Genomic DNA, 23,022 nt, shown 5'->3' on the forward strand with positions numbered 1-23,022 from the left:
AGTCTTTTGGGTGATTCATTAGCACATGCTTTTTGATTGCTCTGAGTTGTGTTAAAGACTATGCATAGTGAGAATATGAATCTCACTATGCATAGTTAGATTATGATGCTTTCTTGTGTCTCATCATCATGATTAATTTCATTCAATGTTAGGAAGTCTGTTCTTTATTTGCAGCCTTTTTTTTTTCTACTTCAGCCAGAGTGTATCTGAACCCACAAGCTCCAGTGCACATCTCCAAGCTGGTTAGATAGCAGATAATTTTGCTAATCATATTTGAACATTTATTTTATTTTAGATGTTTGATGTAACTGAAGGGGCTCTTGGAAGCGTAAGTCCTACACACAATTTTGAACCTCCTCACTATGATGGCATCGAAGCACTTGCTATTATGGGAGACAACCTTTTCAGTGGATCCAGAGATAATGGAATTAAGAAATGGGACTTGGCTCAGAAAGACCTTCTTCAGGTAATATAAAAATCACATGACTAATGTGACAGTCATGTTTAGTATGTTTCTCAGGCTGCGTAAATGTTCAAGTTTAGATGATGACTATTCGGAAGGACAAGAAGGTGATGGGAGGTAGTCAACATGGATTCATGGAGGAGGAACTATACCCAGTCAGAGTGAAGCCTTCTCTGACTGGCTTGAATGGATGAGGGGAAGAATCTCATGTTGTTTATCCAGACTGAACAAGGCTTTTTATGCTGTCTGTGAAAATATGCTTATTCACAAACTGATTAAGAATGTGAAGCACTAGAGAAGTGCACTGTGAGATGAACTGGAAACTGGCTGAACTTCTGAGCTAAAAGAATTATGACCAGCAGCACAAAGCCCAGTCACTAGTGCTGTATCCCAGGTGTCAATTTTGGGAGCGATTCTCTTTAATGTTTTCATTGATGGCCTGGACAATGCAGCAGAGTGTAGTCTGAGCACAATTGCTGGTGATGCAAAACCATGAGGAGTGGTTGGTAGAGCGGATGGTTGTGCTGCCCTTCAGAAGGGCTTCTACAGGCTGGTGCAGAGGAGCTTCATGAAGTTTGACAGATGGAAATGTCAAGTCTTGCATCCCATAAGGAGTAACTCCAAACACCAGTAGTACAGCCTGGGGACCAGCCAGCTGCAAAGTGTTCTTGCAGCAAGTGTACTCCTGGACTGCATTAGGATGAGAGTTGGTGCAGTGTTGATACTTCCCATCTGCTCTGCACTGGAGAGATGCATCAGGAATTGCTATCTCCACTTCTGGACTCCCCAGTACAAGAGAGACATAGACAGACTGGAGGAAGTTCAACAAAGACCTGAAACTGTGCTTTGTGCTGAAAGAGCTTTAAGAGGATTAGGGAACTGGAGCCTTTCTCATGAGGAGACACCAAGAGAGCTGGGTCTCTTCAGCCTGGAGAAGAGAAGGCTCAAGGGGACATTGTCAGTATATGTAAATACCTAAAATAGGAGGGAGAAAAGACAATGGAGCCAGATACTGCTCAGTAGTATCCAGTGGATAAAAAAATGAACAGTGGGCACAAACTAAAATGCAGGAAATTCCATTTAAATGGGGAGGGGGAAAAAGAAAAAGCTGGACAACTTACTCTGGCTGACCCAGATTTGAGTAGGGGGTTGAACTAGATGATCTCCAAAGATCTCTGCCAATCTCAGCTATTCTGTGCTTCTGCAGGCATAACATAGAATCATAGAACCATGAATGTGTTGGAAGAGACCTTTCAGATCCTCCAGTTCCAGCCCCCCTGCAATAGGCAGGGACATCCCCCACTAGACCAGATTGCTCGAAGCCCCATCCAGCCTGGCTTTGAATGCTTCTGAGGAGGAGGAAGCATGCACAACCTCACTGGGCAACCTGTTCCAGTGTCTCACCATCCTGACAGAAAAGAATTTCTTCCTAATATCTAGTCTAAATCTACCCTCTTCCAGTGTAAAGCCATTTCCCCTTGTTCTGTTGCTACACGCCTTTATAAAATATCCCTCCCCAGCTTTCCTGTAGGCCCCGTTCAGGTACTGGTAGGCTGCTATATAAGGTCTCCTTGGAGCCTTCTCTTCTCCAGGCTGAAGAGCACAGCTCTCTCAGCCTGTCCTCATAGGGAAAGTGCTCTGTCATCTCCACGGCCCTCCTCTAGACCTGCTCCACTCCAACACCGTGTCGTCTTGTGTTGGGGGCTCCAGGACTGGATGCAGTACTTCAGGTGGGTTCTCACCAGAGCAAAGTAAGGGGCAGAATCGCCTCCCTTGACCTGTTGGTAAGGACATTTGTAACTCAGTTATTTTTCAGTAAATGTAGATGTAATTTTGATGTAGTAGAATCTAAATACTGCAGCTTTCATCCGTATTCCTGGTATTCCTTGACACGGCCGTTTTAGATAAGGATCAAAGCTTGAAATACAGCTGAACCTGCTTCAAAATATAAATAGTAACATTCCAAGACACGAGTCCTGAGTTGGAAGACTTAACTGGTGAAAATTACTCAGCAAACGTATTATTCAAAAAGATTTGGAGATCATGTGCATCATTTAGTGCAGTGCATCCCAAGCAGTGTATATTATAGTTAAAGCTTCAGGATGTTCCTAGAAAGCTGCAGGATGTTCCTGAAAGCTTTCTCCGCGTTGGGAATGGTAGCAAAGAGTTCCTGCAGAATTGGTGAAGAGCTGGTTCTGCTTCCCTTAAAAGAAAGCAGGCTTGAGCTATTACATGCCTGGTGTTTGTATCCCTGGTGTCTTTTGTTCTTGGCCATTCTGTGAAGCGTTTTGCTTTCTGAATCAGCAGTAAAATGTTAGTGTCCTTCCTCAATAAATACTAAATGATTTTAAGTGCCCTATCATAAAATCATTTTAGGAACTGTAATGGGAAGATGAGAAAGCAGAAAGGCAAATGGTTTTTGCTTCCCTGGTGTATTTTTTTTATCAGTGTGTTGGATTTTCTTTCACTTCCAAAGTTTTACAGACAAACTCGAAAAACCCACAGCAACCATGCGTGCATTCAAATATGCATCTGAACCCTCCTCCATGTTGTTTATCCATGTTGTTTATATGTAGATTTAGCATTATCCCAAAGTAATTTTCTGTTCCACCTCATGGCAGTTGTGCATATTGGATTTTTTTTCTTGTTTTGTAGCACTGATTTTCAAAGAGAAACAAATCCAAGGTGACTCATATGGAAGTAGCCTCATGGAAGAAAGGCACCTCCTTACTCTAATAAAAAAGTAGTAGCAGGGCTTGACATAATAGATAATCAACCACAGGACTGGAATCGGGCTTAGAATCAGGATTTTTTTTTTAGTTTCTGCTTCTGAGCTCAATCATCTATAATTCTTTTTCACCCTATGAGATTCATCTGCTTTCTGTTTTTCAGCAAGTTCCTAATGCTCATAAGGACTGGGTGTGTGCTCTGGGCCTGGTGCCTGGTGCTCCAGTTCTGCTCAGCGGCTGCAGAGGAGGAACCCTCAAGCTCTGGAACGTTGACACCTTTGCACCAATTGGGGAGATGAAGGGACACGACAGTCCTATAAATGCAATCTGCACCAACTCCGGCCAGATTTTTACAGCATCAGAGTGAGTTTTTCTGATCCATAGGCCCCTTTTTTTTGTATAGTTTTAGCTATAGTTTTACCCATGCAAACGTGTTTAGATCTTCAGCTGTGTTAGTCATTAGCAGAAGTGGGAGGACCTGGTCCATGCCTCTCAGTGCCAGTAACCTACAGCAGTGGTCTCTGCAGTGGGGTGTGTGCACTGCAGGGTATGCAAAAGTGATCCTTTGGGATGGGAGAAGAAAATACTGGAACTTTGGTGCATATGTGTAGATGATAAGTGGATAACAATAAATATATTGGTAGTGCATGCTCAGTAATTTCTTAGTGATGGCATGCATAAGTAAAACAGTTCAGAGACCTCTGATGTTTGGGATGGCAGAGGGAGAATTGAACAATACTGAGTATTTTACCATCTTGCACCTCTCTGCAATTAGGCTGTTCACTGACATATTCCCAAATGTCAAACTCCTGACACGTGGGGATGTTTCTAGATGCCATGTTAAGTGCTCGCCTAGAGCAGAAGCTTTGCAAGTTGTCTTCCTGTCGTTTAAACACCTTGATATCTGCTGCCTCAGTAAATGTGGGCATATTAAGAAATTAACCTAATCCTGAAGAAAGAAAAGTGGAGGGGACTGCACTTAGAGGTGCAGGCTTTGCATGGGAGCTGTGAACACTGTCATCTTGTGTCCTGGTGCTAAGCATTGTTGGAGTTGACAAAGATTATGTCCCTATTAATTAATATCTAAAGATATTAATATGTCTAGGTCACGTGCAAATGAAATTTTATTATTAGCAGAAAATTCCATCCTTTTGGGACTTGTAATACTGTGCTGAAGGCCTCCAGAACTTGTGGTGTTTGAGTCAGAAAAATTCTATGCTGTGCTAAAGTCTGGTCTGACTGCTGCATCCTGAGGTGTTTCTGTGTTGTTGTTTGTTTTTGGAGAAGGAAATAAGAAATACAGGAGTTGCCATTTAAGGCAATCTTCTCAATAGTAAGTACATGAGTGAGTGCTTATGCTTCATAGGGTTTGCTTCGCCTTCGCAGGTTATATTGCTATTTAAGGAAACAAATTCCTCAGTTCTCTAAAAATGACTTTCTGAATAAGGCACCTGCAGCCTTTTTCCTCCTGTCGTGCTCCCTCTCCAACTTAACCACCTAACTAGAATTCTGGTTTGACTTTTTGTTTGTTTGTTTTTCAGTGACAGAACTGTGAGGATCTGGAAAGCTCGGAATGTGATAGATGGACAGATCTCCGATGCAGGAGATGGAAGTGAAGATCTGGCCAGTAACTGAGAAGATGGGCATAAATAAAGATGTTGATGAAGTTGAAGTGCACCCTATGCAGTTTGCTGTATACTTATTAAGTGAATGCTGATGACTGGAATGAGCTGAAAAATAAGAGTGAACTCTTCTACTAGACCTGCTGTCCTTAAAGTATGTACTGTATGTAGGGAAAACAAAACCCAAGGGTAGCATTCTTGTATCTCAGTGATCACGTATGTATGTCTATATATAATGGCTGAATTTGTGTGCACTTGTGTAACACTTGCAGTTTGAGTTAACTGGAAGTCAGTCTTCTCTAATGACCATCTCAAAATTATAACCAGGAATATATTAAAGAGTGCTCTGCTGTATTTCACTCACAAGTATGATCAGCTGTGTCGCATTTTAGGGTAGAGAGGGACTGATGATGTCCTATTAATAAGCCTTTGATTATGACAGGCATTGTTTCAGGATTTTAAAGGTCACTTGCCCTGTTGTTAGGGAAGTGAAGTGAACAGGAGGAAGCTGCTGGGGCAGATCGTTCTGATATGTCTGTGTCCTGCTAACAGCAAACGCTACATGAGTTGTGCTAACCTTAGCGTATAATCCTTGTTGACCAAAGCTGTGCAGCTGTGTACACTCTGTGCTCAGGACTAGAACTAAAATGCTCATAAACTGGTATGTTTTATTAGTGTTTTGCCTATAATCTGTAATGACTAGATGTTCTTAATGTCATCACAGAAGTATACCTTAATCTATTTTTCTTATGAATTCGTTTCTATCATCTCACATTTTCTTTTTTTTTAAAGCAAAATATCTTTCCTTTTTATCTAATTTTATATGCTGCTAAATGTATTTTAAATACACTGTTTTGCAAACCTTGGCAGTTACTTTGAGAACTGAACCACATGTATTGGGAAAGCTATGTAAATAGATGGTTGTATAAAGAAAATATCTTATCATGTGCCTGTATGACTCTTAAAGTTCCTAGAATGTGGATATTGAGGGAGGATGTATAATTTAGCCAACTGCTCTGAATATTAATTTGTAAATTCTGCAGATTTTAAAAACTTATGTAGATTCAGATACAATGTTTGGATGTTTTTTGTTGTTGGTTGTTTTGTTTTGTTTTTCCCCAGAAAAATATAAGTCTGTAAATTATAGCTTGTGTAGGTAACACTTAAATAAAGATGTGAATGTGAACTATTTCTCTTTGTGTTTTTCTTCATAGTTCCTTATAAACAGTTCACTTGCAAAGGCTCCACATGTGAAAATGCACAATGTTACATAATACAGTAGAATTCCTTGCTGGGTAATAGAGCCCATGGGTTGGTATCCCAGTCCTGTCTTCTAGTTAGCCATTGTTTCTGTTCAGTGGTACTCAGGAACTCTAGCAGGATTCCCTTGTACCAAGTACAGTGCTGACTTCAAATGGAGCAGATGTGCCCTGTTCTCAAGAGATCATTTCTTCCCTTATTACACAGTGTCAAGCAAAGAGAAGCTCTGAAGCTCCTAACTCTTCTTTGAGAAGATCTTATTTCCTTCTCAGCTCAGCTGGAAAGCAGATGAAACTGCATACTCTGTGTGATTTAAGTCTGATTTAGCCCAGGTTTTGGCAGAAATAAGTAATGATATGTATTGTTAAGCAGCATACAGGTTAGGAGTTAAAGCAGTCACTGTTTGGTATTGCTGCCCCTTACCTCTCATGCTTCTGAGGAATTTAAAAGGTGCCTGCAAACACGTGTTGTTTGGGACCTGAGGAAATGGAGTGGATTTATGTGCAAGAGGCTGTGCCTGGTGCAGGGTTCCCCTTCTGCCTGGCTCGGGCATTGGTGCATGTTTGGGTTCTCTGGGCAGCCCATGTCCTCAACAGGGCTGCTGTTTTCCCAGTCTGTAATTCGTACAGACACTGTGGTTTTCAACTACTGTTTTTTTAAAAGTCTTTATAAGCCTAAGAAATTGCTGCTTGCTGTCAGGCTGTTCTGTCTTAATGGACCATATGGTGAGGGTCTGTTGTTGCAACAGTCTGAGTTACAGATGCTTCTCTCTGGTAATACTTGAAAACAGACATTTTGTTTTATGAAGCTGTCTTGTGGTTAGCACCAATATAACTCTTTGATAGCGTGTGTATAGAAAGTTATTTTTTCCTCTGGGAAGACGTCGCATCAAAATGAACCTTACTGTACAACACAGGCTTATCCTGGAAGTTCTCACCATCAAATAGCTGGAGGAAATTTGTCATTTTGTAAAGGTCACAGTCCCAGTTCTTGTTTAAATGGATATTTCTTCCACTGTGTTGGTTTTTCTCCTGATGTTTCATTTTAGTATAAAGTTGTGTATCTGACAAATGATAAATTAGAAAATGGTAAACACAGGGCTCTGGAGGGGCTTCTGTAAAGAGAGAAGAGTCTCTGGGAAATAATTTTTGGGAAGTCTTGGGAAAATGACCCTCTTTCAAAGCTGGAGTTGAGAAATTTGTCAAGGTTTGTGAACAAATTTGTCACCAGCCCTATCTTATCTGCTGCTTAATGATTGCAACGCCACATGTTACCATAACCTGAGTTTCCTGGGCTAGATTTGAGAAAACATTGGTGATGTCTCATTAATAATCAGAACAAGATAATTGAGATGTGTGTTGTGCCTTGGCCTGGTATATAAGGCTGCAGGCTGCGGCCAGATGTCAGCGTTCAGTCATGGATGGGGTCAGGGGGCTCTGGCTCTTGGTCACCGTGCTGGCAGGTAGGTGCACAGAACTTCTTTTTGTCACAGGACTTAAAAGCAAGATCTAAACATGGCAACAACAGGAAAGCTATTGGGGTGGGAGCTCTTCTTTTCACATGGAAAAGGAGAAGACAGGCATAGGCTGAACTCCACCTGAGGTGACTCTATGGGAAGGTAACAGTGCTGGCTCATTTTATAAATACACCCCAGTCCAATGGTGCATTCAGCTCTTGGGTACCAGAGCAGATGGACTGAAGTCATTCAGCTGCTGAAAGGTAATGTTACCTTGGATAATTTGCTTCCTGGCTTTTTTTTACCTGTGTATATCGGTGGTGAATCAGTCTGGGGTCTAATAAGGAGAGAATAGAGCTGATTCTCATTGTGTTGAGAGATAAAGGTAGAGGGAAACAGCAAAAGTGAAGGTGAGCCCAAAATGCAAGAGCTTGTGCTTGTGAATTAGAAGGAATGTGGTGATTTTTAACTCCTTGCTCACGCCTCATTGCAGCGCCCTTTAACAATTTTGTAGAAGTAAAGTAAGGGTTTTTAAAAACAAACAGGAATGCTTTTTCATTTCTATCTTTCAAGCTCCCTCTCTTTAGCTTCTGTTCCCATGGAAATTATCAGGGAAAAGGAGCACGTAGCCCCAGCTATTGCTGAGTTTGGCTGCTCTTTTGCATTTCATTTCAACACATGCTTACAAACATAGGGAATAAGTGACAGGGGAAAAATGATGCAAAGGCCTTCAATTAAAAATAAGAGGAAAAAAAAAAAAAAGGGTAGAAGGAGGAATTTGCACCTTTCCTTTGCCATTATGCTGTATGGATAGCAGGAATTTAGGGAACAAGATGTGAAGGAGGCAGCCTGATTCAGCTGCTCAGACCTGAATATGCTACCAAAATTTCCAGGAGAGCTCCAGCTTCATGCAGAAGGAGGGCTTTCTAGGCTCCTACAGAAGCAATTTTTTTTTTCCATCAAACTTTCCATTCACAATGTCCTTATGAAGTGTTTTGAAGACATTTCATGATAGAAAGAAGTTGATAAGAGCCTCCTATGAGATGTTAATAACCTGCTCTGGTGCGTTCAGTCATGTTGTAAGTAATGAAAAGAGTGAAATTTGATTTCTACTGGGAAAAAATAGTGAAATGTGGTGGTTTTACTCTGTGCTCCATCTGCCCAGATGTTAACTGGCACGTGTGGGCTGATTTCACATTTTTGCTTCATATGCGCCTCTATATCACGCACCATTGTGTCAGGCTGCCCCTCCGCTGTCATCTGTCACACGGCAACAAAATGCAATGAAATGCTGAAGGGAAGGTTCAACCCTACTGCTGTGCCACCACCATCTGCCTCTGATGTTGTGGGCAAAAATGTGTCACTGAAATCCTCCATGCAGAAAAAATGGCACCCATTGACATTTACTGATGCTTGCTGATCATTTATGGAGACCACCAGTGGATGTGAGCACTGTAAGGCAGTGGGTGGTGTGTTTCAGCAGTGGCCACATGAGTCACCTATGCTGCTGTAGATTTTTATGAGTATGGCATGCAGGCTCTTGTTCATTGCTGGTGATGGCGGATGCTGATGGTGGTGACTGTTGAAAAATAGACTTTAGTAGCCGAGAATTTGCTCTATCAAACAGTGTTATTGTGCTTTTTGTAGCTGTTGTGGTCTCCGTGGAAATAGATAGGATGCATTACTTTCAGAGCAACCTACAAAAACTCTGACATTGCCAAATGATGCTATTTTCTAGTGAACCCACAGTTTTATGCTGTAATTTTTTTCAGTATATGTAAAAATTGCTTGTGCACATTTTCTTGTGAACTTCATTATGTTGGAATACTTCGGACTGTGTCAGCAAACACTTTTTAAGCTTCCAGGTACACACCAGTCCAGTTAAAAACTGTGAAAAGTGAAGATGACTGTCATGTCGTGGAAAAGAATAGTTATTTTTCAAGTAGCTTTAGTCTCGAGTTTTCATAGGATTATTAAGGTTGGAACAGACCACTGAAATCACTTAATCCAGCTGTCAACCCATCCCCACCAATTCTGCCCACTAACCATATCCCTCAGTGCCACATCTCCATGTTTCTTGAACACCTCCAGGGACGGTGACTCCACTACCATCCTGGGCAGCCTGTGCCACTGCCTCACCACCCTTTTGGAGAAGAAATGTTTCCTCATATCCAACCTGAACCTGCCCTGGTAATGATTCAGAGGGCAGAACTCAACTGTCAGCCTGCTACCCTACGCCATGTGATAGGGGTGCCCTCAGTGATCCTCCTGTGCAGGAGCCAGGCACTGGGACAGCAGTGGGTGGTCATGGGGACAGAACCTCTCGTTTTGGTCACCAGGAAGCATGCTGCTCTGATGACATCTCAGCCACGGGAGTTGTAGTGTTGGCCCTAAAGCGAGGCAAAAACACCTCATCAAAAGAAGAGTAACTGCAAAAGCTCTTACTGTTTGTTCTGTGGCTCTCTGTGTGTCATTCCACGCTCCCTGACTGCTTTTTGTCTCTTAGCCTTAGGCTGCAGCCATGGCTCCAGCACAGAGCAGTGCACGGTGCCAGCAGCAAGACGTGTAAACTGCCACCCCCAGCCCGGTGCGACCCAGCAGAGCTGCGAGGCACTCGGCTGCACCTGGTGTGCCACTGATGTCCCCAACGCTCCTTGGTGCTTCTTCTCTGAGGACAGCACCTATGGCTACTCACTGGCCAGGAGCATGGAGAAGACAGTGAAAGGCTGGAGGTAAGCTGGCAGTGAGCCGTTGTGCCCGAGTCTGGTGAGGGAGGGGGTGGCAGCTGTGTTTCTGTAAGCCATGTGCAGCTGGGGTTCTGCTCATGCCACCAGTGCATGGAAACCACACACTTCATAGAATCATAGCATCACAGAATCAGAAAGTTTGGAAAAGACCATTAAGATCATCTAATCCAACCATCAGCTCATCCCCACCATGCCCACTAAACACATCCCTCAGTGCCACATCTCCATGTTTCACAAACTCCTCCATGGACAGTGACTGCACCACCTCCCCAGGCAGCCTGTGCCACTGCCTCACCACCCTTTTGGAGAAGAAGTCATTCCCCATATCCAACCTGAACCTCTCCAGGTGAAACTTGAGGCCATTATCTCTTGCCTGTTAATGGCAAGAAGAGCCAAGCTAACAATATAAGACTTTGTCATCTGATTTTTAGCCTTAAATCTCAGTAAACTAAAAGCTACTGCATGCTGCTGAATTCATCCATAGGGACGAAAAGCCAATAATCAGAGATAGGGGAAATTGTCAGTGCCAGGGCTGGAACAGGGGGAAAGACTTCAACTAAAATAAGAAATTGTTAGGTTAGATATTAGGAGGAAATTCTTTACTCAGAGGGCAGTGAGGCCCTGGCACAGCTGCCCATAGAGCTGTGGGTGCCCCATCCCTGGAGGCGCTCGGGACTGGGTTGGATGGGGACCTGGGCAGCCTGAGCTGCTGGGGAGCAGCCAGCCCACAGCAGGGGTTGGGAATGGGTTCGCTCTGAGGTCCATTCCAGCCCAAACTGTTCAGTGATTCTTTGGTTCCGTGATCTCATGACAGCTGAGCACTGTGCTGGGAGCTCAGTCTTCTGCTGCAATCAGCAGCCCAATGCCACCAACTCAGCCATGAGGAGGTGGATCTCAGCAAATGGGAGATTCACCTCAGGTTTTTTCTCTATACCAACTAATGCTTGATGTATTATTTTTAAGAGCTGATGTAGAAATGCTGAGTTGTTTCCCTGCACCAAGAGGTAGCAGTGGGACTGAGGCTGGTTTCTGTCACAGGGTGACGTTGGACAAGCGCAGCACAGTGTCACTGTTTGGTGATGACATCTCTCCCATTGTCATGGATGTGGAGTTCCAGACAAAGGACAGGCTCAGGTTCAAGGTGAGTATTACGAGGACGATGCCGTTACAAGGCCAACCCCGCACCAGCTAACCATCGGCCTTTCCCTGCCCAGGTGTACGACCCCAGCCGGGAGCGCTTCGAAGTGCCCCTCAGCATTGATGCCCCAGGGGTGGCTGCTGAGGATGCCAACTATGATGTGGAGTTATCATCTGACTCCTCGCACTTCCGAGTGAAGAGGAAGAGCACCGGCACAGTGCTGTGAGTACAGAGTGCTGCCAGCACCGCGCTCTGGAGGCAGTAGGAGGGACGGGGCAAGTGCTGCTTCCTCAGGTTTTGCTGTGTGACACTGCCTCAAGCACAAACCAGCGTAAATCCAGTTGCTCCTTGAAAATCCTCATTATTAGTAGGGTATCTGCCTGTCTAATGAGTGATTATCCACAGGCACGCAAGAATGATGATCTGTTAAGCCAAATAAGCTTTAAGACTGCTAGCTTCTGGGCACATGGCTTGAGGCATTGCTGTTCTGAGGTTGTGGAAGTACTGAAGCACTGTTTTCCGAAATATGGGGTGCTGTAATGCACCAGAAGGTGAGCATGAGCTCGTGTGCCACTCTCCCAGCTGTATACCTGAGAAAGTCGTGTTCTTAGGGGCCCTCAGGCTCCAGCTACCACTGACTCCAATGGAAGCAGGAGGTGGTGCAGGTAGGTCTGGCCTGTCGCTCTGTGAGACATCACTTCTGCATCACTCAGATTGGCAGAGCAGAGGCACAGGGCATTGTAATTTGGGAATGTTTGCATTAGGATCTTGTGAGAGAGGATCAAATTGTGCTCTGTGGAAGGCTGTGGGTATGGTTGTATTAACACTTCAGATCAGCAGCACGTTTTGAGGTGAAGCTCCTGACTACACCCACCCCTTGTCCTTGGTACCAACTCTGCCAGTGTTGGAGCAGATGAACCCTTTGCAAAGTGCACTCCCAGAGGGTCCTTGAGATCCAAGTGGAACCCCAAATATCACAGAATCACAGAATTGTAGGGGTTGGAAGGGACCTCCAGAGATCATCGAGTCCAACCCCCTGCCAAAGCAGGTTCCCTACAGCAGGTCGCACAGGTAGGCATCCAGGCAGGTCTTGAACATCTCCAGAGAAGGAGACTCCACCACCTCCCTGGGCAGCCTGTTCCAGTGCTCCGTCACCCGCACTGTAAAGAAGTTCTTGCGTACATTTGTGCAGAACTTCCTATGCTGCAGTTTCTGGCCGTTTCCCCTTGTCCTGTCTCCACTCACCACTGAAAAGAGTCCAGCCAAATATGAACAGAGCAGGTCAGATCACTGTTGTTGTGTTGTTTTGTTTTTTTTTCCCAGAAGCTCTTTGTTAAATAGATTCAAAAGATAAGCATAATCTATGCATTAAATACAGGGATGGCTTCACATGTGTGATGTGATGCAGCCTCTGGAATGGCTGCAGATGGAACTGGGTTTTAATTAGCTGTCTGTCCTTTTAACTGCAGCCTCATGCCGTCTCTTTTTGGGCACTGCAGCCAATGCTGTAAAGTTTTCCTTTTGCAGGTTATTGTAAAGGAATGCATTATGCATTGCACGATAACAAAAATAATTTAATTCCTCGTTAGACTTAACAGCTTTGTGAAAGCAGTGGGCTTAAGCTAAAGACCCAATTTTCCTCTCTTTGTAATGAGAGATTTTGGCAGAAGCTCATTAATTAGAACAGTGAAGGCAGAGGTGCCTGCACAGCAACTAGGGCTGGCAGAGAGCTCAGTCCTTGCGGTGACCCCAGGCCACAGGGTTAGCCTCTGAGCAGCACTGCTAAGAGAAGATCCTTGTCAGCAGAGAGAGGGAGCATTTTGCTTAGAGATAGGAAATTCTGTGCTTCTGGGGGCTTCTGCTTCACTCAAACGGCATTGGTGGTAGTTATAGGCTGAAGGGTCACCCCTGGCAGGGGTGCGTACATAGAGAAGAAAAGTGAGGCTGGTGAAGGGGCTGGACCACGTGAATTACGAGCAGTGACAGAAGGGCTTGGGGTTGTTTAGTCTGGAAGAAAGGAAGATGAAGGGAGACCTCGTTGCTCCCTACAGCTGCCCAACAGGAGGTTGCAGTGAGGAGGGCATTGGTCTCTTTTCTGTGGTGACAAGCAATAGGATGCAAGGCAATGATCACAAGTTGCCCCAGAAAAGATTTAGAATTTCCTTGTGGGGAGGGGTGGTCAGCTGTTGGAATGGGCTGCCCAGGGAAATGGCAGAATTCCCATCTGTGGAGGTATTTAAGAGATGTGTAGGCATGGCACTGAGGGATGTGGTTCAGAGATGGGCCCCATTAAATCAGGCTGATGATTGGATTTTATGATTTTGAAGGTATTTTTCCATCCCTAAATGATTTTGTAATTCTAAGCTGCAGACGCAGGAGCTGTAGGATGGCAGGACAGCTGGTGGCAAGGTCCTACTCCATCTGCCTGACATAAAAGCCCATCCCAGCTCTGCCACTTGTGCTCCCACTGCCTCCTCCTTTGAGGAGCGATTTATCACTGCATCCACAGCACCGCAGAGCAGAGCAGTGGAACCTGGAGTCTGCAGAGATTCCTGGATGTGCTTTACAGGCGTTCCTCCCAGCTGCATATAAGGAGTCTCTGTGATAGCTGAGCCTCCTGAGTGCTGGCTTGAGGAGTGCAGGATATATCCAGTGCTTTGCAATCAATACAAGAGGGGAGAGGAATGAATTATATCAGGGAAGAGCCATCAGCAGCTGATTGCAAACCTCATGTGGAGTCCAGATCAGGAATAAAAAGCCAAGTACAGCCACATTTTCTGGCAATCAAGGATGGGCTCTGCTTTGCCTGCACAGGGTGAGGATCAGATGGGGTCATGCAGGGAAATGATCCAGGTGCTGCTGGTGGCTCTGGGATGAACAGCTGCTGGTGGGCAGCTCTCCTGCTGCCTTTGTTTCTCTTCCTTGGCTTTCCTCCCTCTTACCTCTCTTCTTCTCATTTACTGCTTTCATTTCTCTGCCCCACTGTTTTTACCCTCTCCTGCATTCCTGCTGTGCCATTAGTGGTGAGGGCATGTCCTCCCTGTGCCAAGAGCAATCAGAAGCTGTGGGAGGGAGAAGAGCCACCTCTGTCTGCCAGGTTGGGTGAGACCTATTCCTATGCAGGTGGCAGGTGTTCTCCATCTTGCTGGGGATGCGACCCAAAGCTGCAATAAAATGGAGGGCTACAAGTCCTAGATCTGAACCACGAGGCACAGGGACTGGGGCCAGATCTTCTGCCCTGAAGATGAAGCTCTCAAATTTGTGGGAAGGTGAAGTTCCCAAACTTGCTTCTGTTACCGGGGAAAACACCTATCTTGGTGGAGTGGCCCAAACTGGCCAAAAGTTAGCAGTCAGCTTTAGTTGAATAAGCTGTTGCTCATGCTATCCTAGCTGATCTTGCAGCTCTGCTGGGAAACTGGGCTGTCATTGGTCAGGGCCCTTTTCAAGTGAAAACAGGAGTGAAAATGCTGGGCTGTAATAAAACAGGTGAGGGAACCGACAGGAGCCTCTGCATTGTTAGCGGCACTCCTTCCCAGGCTGAACTCTCTGCTCTTTTCTGCTCCTGCCACAAACAACAGCAATTGCTGTTGGTGGTGGTATGAAGCATGAGTATGAAGGCTTAAAGAAAGCTCTGATTTCTTTAAGAACAGAGAGTAAAAGGCCAGAAACTGTTTGCTTTAAAGCAGCGAAAAATAACAAAGACATTCTAATTTTGCAGTGTGTGATTCCTCTGTGGGCCTCGTTGCCCCAGGGCTGTGCTGACACGGGAGAGTTAGCAGGATGCGCATTGATGCGTAATAGAAAAATCATCAGTACAAAAAAAATGTTTCTGTCTCTGTGTCTCACAACATAAGCTAATTCTATGAAAACAGCCAGAAACTTCCTCTGTAAGCAGATTATTGCAGGGCTGTCTCCTATGCCTCTGTGATACCCAGCACGGGCCATTGCTGAGAGCAGGCTGCTGGAGGATGGAATATTGATTTGATTCTGCACTTTAATATCTGTTCTTCAAGTGAATTTTTCTTCATGATGTCATATGAATAATGGAGGGCAGAGCATTTTTCCCAAGCCACGTGAAAGCTCCTTCTCTCTATTAAGAGTTAGGAATATTTTGTTTGCACTCGGGAAGACATGGCACAAATAACAAAAATCTAATCAAGATTTTCCTTCGTTTCCAAAAAGGCTGCTGCAGAGTTCAGCTGCTTTTTTTTATTGATTGTGGTAGTAAGCATGGATGCCACTTACCGTGAAGATGTTTTTACATAGGCAAGGCTATTAGAATGATTTATAATGTTATTGTCTTAAGCTGCAGTTTTGCTGAAAGCAACGGGAGCAAATTGTATGTGTCATGGGTAACTTGGATTTGATCCTGCTTTGCAAGAGCCATTATTTTACTCTTCTAATCATTAAGATTTATGCTATGTAGGCGAGAAATATTGCAGGCATATCACTTATTCAAGTGTTTTTTGAAACAAAAATGAAGCATTATATATCCAGCCACTTACAGAAGATGCCCTGATACCATGACGATGAATTCAGTAGAAGAAGAAGAGCAGAGCTATGTCAGTAACAGTAAATATACCCTGCAACTTGTTTTTTAAACTGTCGCATTTGTGGAAGATTTGTTGCTGGCACTGACTTTCTCCTCCTATTCATTAAATCATCTTAAAAGTAAGACAAACATAAAAAATATATATTCTTGGCATACCTTCTGCAGGCCAGTGGGTCTTCCCAGGGTGTGTAGTTAAGAAGCAGTGTAGCTGTTGTGAGACAGTGGAAGCATCTTTGGAAATCTGAGTGCAGTGGAAAACTGGGGAAGCCTGGACTCTGCACTGATGCTGCCCAGCAGTGTGAGTTGGGAGAAGCGGGCTGGGTGCATCTGGGCACCTCCTGGACGCAGGGCCTGTGATCCTCAGCCACAAAGATGCTTTCCTGGCTTTATAGCAATAGTATGCTTAAGCTCAGCTGAGAGGCTTGGACCCACTTTTCTGATAGACATCTGCATTTTCCACCTTTGTTTCCACATACGTATTTATAGCTTTTCACGTAGCTGTGACTTCCAAAGGGTCTGGAGGCCAAGGAAAGCAGATGTTAGAGAGGATGTTCTCACCGAGTGAGACCAGGAGAGGGGTGTTCACAGCTTAAAGCAGTGAGATCGTTTCCCCTTGGGTTCAAGGCAAAAAGAAGGAAAAAATCAGGCCCAGATTAAGACAATTTTGAGTATTCCTTTGTGCATTTCCTAGTGAAGTATTGTGTATTTATTCCAAGTCTTGTGGATCTGCAGGTTTTGTAGGGCGTCCCAGCTTGTACCAGCAGCTGTCCAGCTTTGAGAAATGTGACTCAGCCAAGCCCTTTAGTCAGGCAAAGAACCTCAGTATCACTGAACACCTGATGATTCCACTTCTGAAACCATTGCCTTGTGGTCATCTCCCTCCAGTGTTGTGAAAACATTGGTTTCCAGCTCCAGTACAGGCCGGGTTGGATGTTCTACCTGTGCCCTGCCCAACCTCCTCGAGCATAGTGCTGTTGTCCATCACAGCACTGCTACTGTTTGCAAGGCTGCTGGAGATTCTTGCACACACGGTGTCATTTCAAGTTCCCCCCCGTTTCCTTCTTTCTGTCTGTTTTTAAGATGCAAGGAGGGGAGGTGGGAGAAACCTAACATTTTCTTTTAGTAGCTCCAAGTGCTTGAGGAATGTCAGACATTGTTTTTTCATATAAATGATTGGTCTTTGCCAACAGAATACCAGCAAACATTACAAGAAAATAATTGAATAGCCAACCACAATGCATGTAGGGCAGAGGCTGGGGATGGGAGGCAGAAGCAGCGCCAGAGAAAAATCTGACCACACTCTCTTTTAAATGGAGAAGACATAATGGTGTCTAGAAAAAATGAGAGAGCCATAACCTGTGGGTTTTTTTTTTTTTTTTTTTTTTGTTTTTTTTTTTTTATGGTTATTAATGCTGTATTTAGTGTGTGGCACTGTGTTGGACAGAGATTGATAGGAGAATCATGTTGGTGGAGGACCATGGCTGAAATGGGGCTGCAGGATGGGACCCAGTTCTGGGATCCCATGCAGACACTGAGCTTATGGCAGTGCCATGGGGGAATGCATGACATGCATTAGGGTCTCTCCATGCCATTGCAGACTTGTTGTTCACAGGGCTGCGGTTTGCAGCACCTGGTACCTTCTTGCCCAGGAGAGGCTGGCCAAGGGGAAGGAGCACTTCTTAATGCTATGGTAGCACTGTGCTTAGCATGGGAAATGTCAGTGCCACAATGCAGGTGCCAGAGACATCCAAAGCCTCATGTCCTCTGAACAGACATCACTGAGAGTGCTCAGTGAGTCAGGACAGATATTAGAGCTCTTCCCAAAAGCATTTCTGCTCTGGTATCCTTTGCTATGTGGTGCACTCCTCCAGAGTGCAGCCACACAGTGCTGGAGCACAACAGCCTCTCACAGAAAGACCTGTTTTCCAGGAGCTGGGCCTGGTTCTCAGGAATATTTTGGGTGCATTAGCCTTGCTATGAGAAAACAGCTCTATTCAGCACTGTTCATGGATAGAGGAGGTACTGGAAGGGAGGGAGAGCTGTTGCTGTTGAGCAACTAAGACAAAAATTAAATGCAAATCGTTATTTTTCTTCCTTGTCAAAAAGGCCATATAGATGTTTTACGGAAGGCACACACCCTTCGGCACAGGTGTGTGACTTAGGGCTCACCTGGGATTGCAGCAATGAATCATGCCTACCTTCGGCAAGCAGAGGCAGAGGATCCCCAAGCTGGTTGGTGGGTTGCAGGCAGGGCAGCGTGGCCTTCACATATTGTGGTGTGTCCTCTGCTATGCCGATTTACTGATTAATTTGATCAAACATTTAATTTTGTCAAAATCATTGACAAAAGATCATTAAAAGGAGAGTTACACCACTTCTACGCTCTGTCGCTTTGGCTCATTTATTTTAATTAGCTGTAACACATTCATGGTTAAACAAGGCTCGAGAGGGTGCTATCTAAATGCAGTACTCATGGCATACACAGCACCATTAATGAAACACTTCTCCACAGCTTGACTATGCTCTCCCCCATCTAGATTTCTGCTCATTATAGCACTGGAGATAGCAAACAGAATGTAACACCTAATTAAAATGTGAGCCCGTGTCCCCAGACGAGTCAATAGAAATAAAGGCACTGGCTGGCAAGAGAAGCAAGGGAAGAGCCATCACAACATAAATATCTCACCGAGCAGAGTCTGAAGGACGCTGTCACTCTGCTGCACTCTGCACTCTGCAAAGTTGAGGTAACAAAAGCATCTGGTCCTCATCCTGCAAAGCGTTAGAAAATTAAAGCAGATAACGACCAAGTGCCTGTTGTTCTCACTACGCATTCTGAAGCCCACTGTGTAATAACAATTTTTAGCCTGCCCCATTGGTTGTCATAGAAATAGCGCAAGAAATGACTTATTTTGGTAATAGGATTATAGATAGTGTCTTCTCTTATTTCAGTTGTTCTTTTCGAAATTATACAGAAGCATTTTGTTGTACAAGTAGACAAGATGTCTGCAGTCACTGCAAGATGAATTTGATGTGTGTTAAGTACGTTAGAAGCATACATAGAGTTCAACGTTTTTCATATTATTATTCTCCAAAGTACAGAAATATTGTAAATAACTGGATGTGTGCTTAAAATGGTGCATACCAAGGATGAGCAAACTAACCACATTTCCCTCCATTTGTCCCAGGTGGGACAGTCCCCTGGTTGATCTGTTTTTCTCCAACCAGTATCTTCAGATTACCACAGCTGTGCCATCCACATCGGTGTATGGGTTTGGTGAGCAGGAGCACGTGTCCTTCAAACATAGCATGGACTTTGCTACCTACAGCATGTTCAGCAGGGACCAGGCACCCACGGTAATTCACTTTGGGCGACGCTTTGTCCTGGGCTTGTATCACAAGGCAGCGCTGAGGCAGAGCTCTGCCCAGGGAGTGCATGATAACACTGCTGATGGGAGCTGATGGCAAAGACTGAATGCCATGTGTATTGCAGATGTCATAAGTTTTAATTAAATGGCAAAATCATAAGTCGTTTTGAGGAGAATTTGATGTTTCCCATTCGAGTCTTTCTCATGCTGCAGTACTTATCAGAAAAAGAATGTTTTATGTATCAAAACCTTGGGTCAGGAAAGCATTTAATCTTGCTCCCTGATCGATCCCCGTTCACCCAAACAAGTTAGGCTGCAGCAGAATTTATTGAAAGTTTGGCAAAACTGAGGTCAATGGATGATGAATAATTTCACTAGAAGAGCGTGTTTTACCCTTGTCTTTTCAGAGGATTTAGCAGAATGCGGAAGGTTGTATTAACAGAGGCTAATAAGAAGAACTGTGTTGAGGCAGAAAAACAGCTCTTGTTCTATCAATTTGACTTCATGCCATTTTACACAAAAAAAATCTCCAACCTTTTGAAACAAATCTCTATGAATGAATTGATTTCCTTGTCTTTGAATACATACCTAGATGACCAAAACCATGAAAAAATGGCAAAAATTAACTATACCTAATGTGTTACTTTTGTTTCAGCCACTCGCCAACCTCTACGGCGTTCACCCCTTCTATATGTGTGTAGAGGATGACTCCAATGCCCACGGTGTTCTCCTTCTGAACTCCAATGCGCAAGGTAGGAAGATGTACAGATTCCTTATACTGATTGCATATAGACAGGCAGTGAATTAGTAAATGCAAAAAAAAACCCCAGCTGTTTTGGAGATTGCGTTTTTAATGTGATACAATACAACTGGCTGCTGCATAACTGAGATTCCAGTAATTGCTACAAAGTTTTCAAAGAGATTCCATCAGAATGACTGTTAAACGAGGTAAGGCATTTTCAGGGAAAATATATGATTAATTTTTAAAAAAATAGATGCATATACAGGGAAAGGAGAAGGTGGAATAAATTTCCTCTGGGACTGGAATAACTGAATCAAATCAATTTAGGTTAGTCCTATATTTTGTCTGCAGTGAGTAGTTTTGCGCGTTGCCATGGTCACCTTACTGTGTTAATCCAATAGTATAATTTCAGAAAAGGGGAATCTTCATTCAGTCTATAAAAGCAGCTTCCCCTGGCAGGCAATGACTTCCAATAGGAAGATTAAAATAGCACAGTGGAACATTAAGCACAAGCTTGTCGTTTCTTGCGATATAAATGAAACTGAAACAAATGATTCTGGGCAAACCTATCTGTGTGGGTTTCTGTGATTTATTGCTGCAAGATGCCAGTCAGAAGATGCAGACTGCAGAAAGTCTGGACAATTGCTAGCCTATGAACAGGTCCTGTGTGCCCATCAGATCATATGGCAAAGCATCAGGGAATGACCCCCATGCACCTCTACCTGGGGAACATATTAATGCTTGGAGGAGACCAGCACACATACTCACTGTGCAAAGTAAGTTAGTCCTGAGTACCTGTTTTTCCTTTTCAGAAGTCTCTCTGAGTCCGAACCCATCCTTAACTTTCCGCACTATTGGAGGGATCCTTGACTTCTATCTCTTCCTTGGTCCAACTCCAGAAAATGTCATTCAGCAATACACAGAGGTTAGTAGGAAGCGCTTAGGGCACGTGGGGCAGTGCCTTGGAACAAGCTCCATCGGTACTGGGTTAGCAGCAGGCAACTCTGCCAAAGCTTGGTCCCACCGCTCATACATAGTGGCAGCTGATGTGGTGAGGAAGGACAAACAGCAGAAACAAAAGTCCTATGAATACATTAGTATTAGAAGAAGACTAAGGAGAGCACAGACTGTTATCAAAAAGAAAATAACACAGGACACTTTGAAATGAATTTTTGCTGAAGCCCCTTCCTGCGCAGCTTTACTCAGCTACTAGGCACAAAACTTGAAGCAGGGGAATAGTAGCAGGCTTCTTGTGATGAGAATGGTGATTGCTTTCTCCTTGTTTCCAATGGGAATACAGTGCTGCCTTAGTCTGCAGAAGATGAACATTTGGAGGCAGAGAAATCATTTTTTTCTATAATAGGAACTGAACACTTGAACTGACCATCCAAGGAGGCTGAGAAGGTGCTCTGTCAGAAGTTGGTAAGAATAAGTTGGCCAAATATTAATCTAGATTTGCCTCAAAGCCAGGCAATTGATGCTGTGGTCCACTTCAGGTACTCCTCAAGCCTTCCTTTCATTGGTATAATTTTATAATTATACATACTTCTGCTCCATGATTCTAACAGATCGGTACATTGAAAAGTAATATAGAAATGCTGATAGGCAGAGCATTGCTAGGAACTGATCAAAATCCAATGGATATTGTAAACAAAAGCCTTCTTATCAGCATCTGGGCTACGCTGCATTACTACAGCAGAGGTACTTTCCTACTGCTACACTTTGGGATTTTTCCATAAGGGAAAGATAGTTATGTAAATCATTGGATTCTGATTGTGTGGCCCACTCTCACAACATACGAACACTATCTATGTGTTCTACTAACCGTCCAAACTTGTGGCTGATAGTATTGTTTTCTCCTTGTTTTTCACTTGGTATTCAGCTGAGGGAGGTGGACAGATTTTCCAACCCTTTCCCCTTCGTTGTCTTCTTGATTTGCATGAATCAGAGAGCTTATGAGAGGAGGAAACAACAATGAAGAGCTTAGTCTGCTCTATTAATGTGATTAAAGCAGCTGTTTTTTCCTCTTAGTCTAAATCATTCATCTTTTTTTTTTTTTTTCCTTTTTTTTTCTCCTTCATTTGCATGCATAGAAAAGGCCCTCATGGTTGTTTCGATCTGGTTCAACTTCTTCACTCTGGGTATTCTGGAGCTTCCAAAGGCTTCTTGGTGACAGTGACAGTGACAGGGAGCTGTCTAGCAGCAGTCTGACTGCTAGAGGGCAGGATGAGGGATACTGGGGATGATTTGAGTCACTCTCCCCTGATCTGACACTGATTTTTACAAAACGTGTGGGCACCTCATATTTTAGAGCTCTTGGGTGAAAGTGGCCGAAGTTTCAAACCCTGCTTGAAGAGGCTTCAGTGCAAAAGGGTGGCTTGTATCTCTCCTGCTCTGCCACAGAACTGGGAGAAGGAAGAATTAAAAGGATGCTGAGCACAGATGGGAATGTTTGGGAGCTTTATCTCTGCTTGCCTACCGAGGTGTAGAATGAACTTCAAAGGCATCAAACCTGTGCTTGCCAGGAGAACTGCCCATTGATTCTGGACAAATTAGTCTGTGTTTCACTAATGAAAACTCATGTATTGGTATTTGAGAGCAGGGATGTGGAAAAACCTTATTTACTCCTGTCTCACAGAGTACAGCATAACTATTTGTTTTTCAGTTGCTCAGTATTTTCCAAAGAACTGAGAATATATGGGGAAATTGCTGGTTCAGGAGTGTGTAAGCAGTGGGAGCTACCTTGCTAAACATGGCGGGTGACATGCTCCTCCTGGTCACCAAATACAAGTGGTGCATTAACTGGGCCCTTCACAGAAACACTGTCTTGGAACCAAGCTCTTTACGTAAAGAAAGCAGCATTTTGCCCTTGCTGGCTGTTTAAAGCCTCTGTACCCTATGCCTACCCTAACCTGGCTCCTTTTCTCAGAAGTCTGCAGCTCCCAACC

At 44.1% G+C, this 23,022-nt stretch overlaps 2 protein-coding genes across 10 annotated transcripts in view; both read left to right on the forward strand.

The window, feature by feature from the left end:
• The window catches only part of KIF21A (kinesin family member 21A), an 83,191-nt gene extending 77,188 nt beyond the window's left edge, over positions 1-6,003 (forward strand). For all 9 annotated transcript variants that reach the window (XM_042872308.1, XM_042872310.1, XM_042872314.1 and 6 more), the window contains 3 exons: positions 296-466; positions 3,356-3,555; positions 4,734-6,003. In XM_042872308.1, coding sequence (XP_042728242.1) covers positions 296-466; positions 3,356-3,555; positions 4,734-4,827 — 465 coding nt within the window. In that variant the 3' untranslated portion in view covers positions 4,828-6,003. The remainder of the gene's footprint in view (positions 1-295; positions 467-3,355; positions 3,556-4,733) is intronic.
• A 5,560-nt stretch (positions 6,004-11,563) lies between these two features.
• Positions 11,564-23,022, forward strand: part of LOC122180820 (maltase-glucoamylase, intestinal-like) — a gene marked incomplete at its 5' end in the record, with an annotated part of 47,651 nt that continues 36,192 nt past the window's right edge. The window contains 4 exons of the mRNA XM_042872736.1: positions 11,564-11,637; positions 19,153-19,321; positions 19,988-20,084; positions 20,887-20,999. Of these exons, the coding sequence (XP_042728670.1) occupies positions 11,564-11,637; positions 19,153-19,321; positions 19,988-20,084; positions 20,887-20,999 (453 nt within the window). The remainder of the gene's footprint in view (positions 11,638-19,152; positions 19,322-19,987; positions 20,085-20,886; positions 21,000-23,022) is intronic.

This window comes from Lagopus leucura, unplaced genomic scaffold (assembly GCF_019238085.1).
Source record: "Lagopus leucura isolate 7727_CA_CO unplaced genomic scaffold, USGS_WTPT01 Super-Scaffold_100008, whole genome shotgun sequence".
Classification (NCBI taxonomy): Eukaryota; Metazoa; Chordata; class Aves; order Galliformes; family Phasianidae; genus Lagopus; species Lagopus leucura.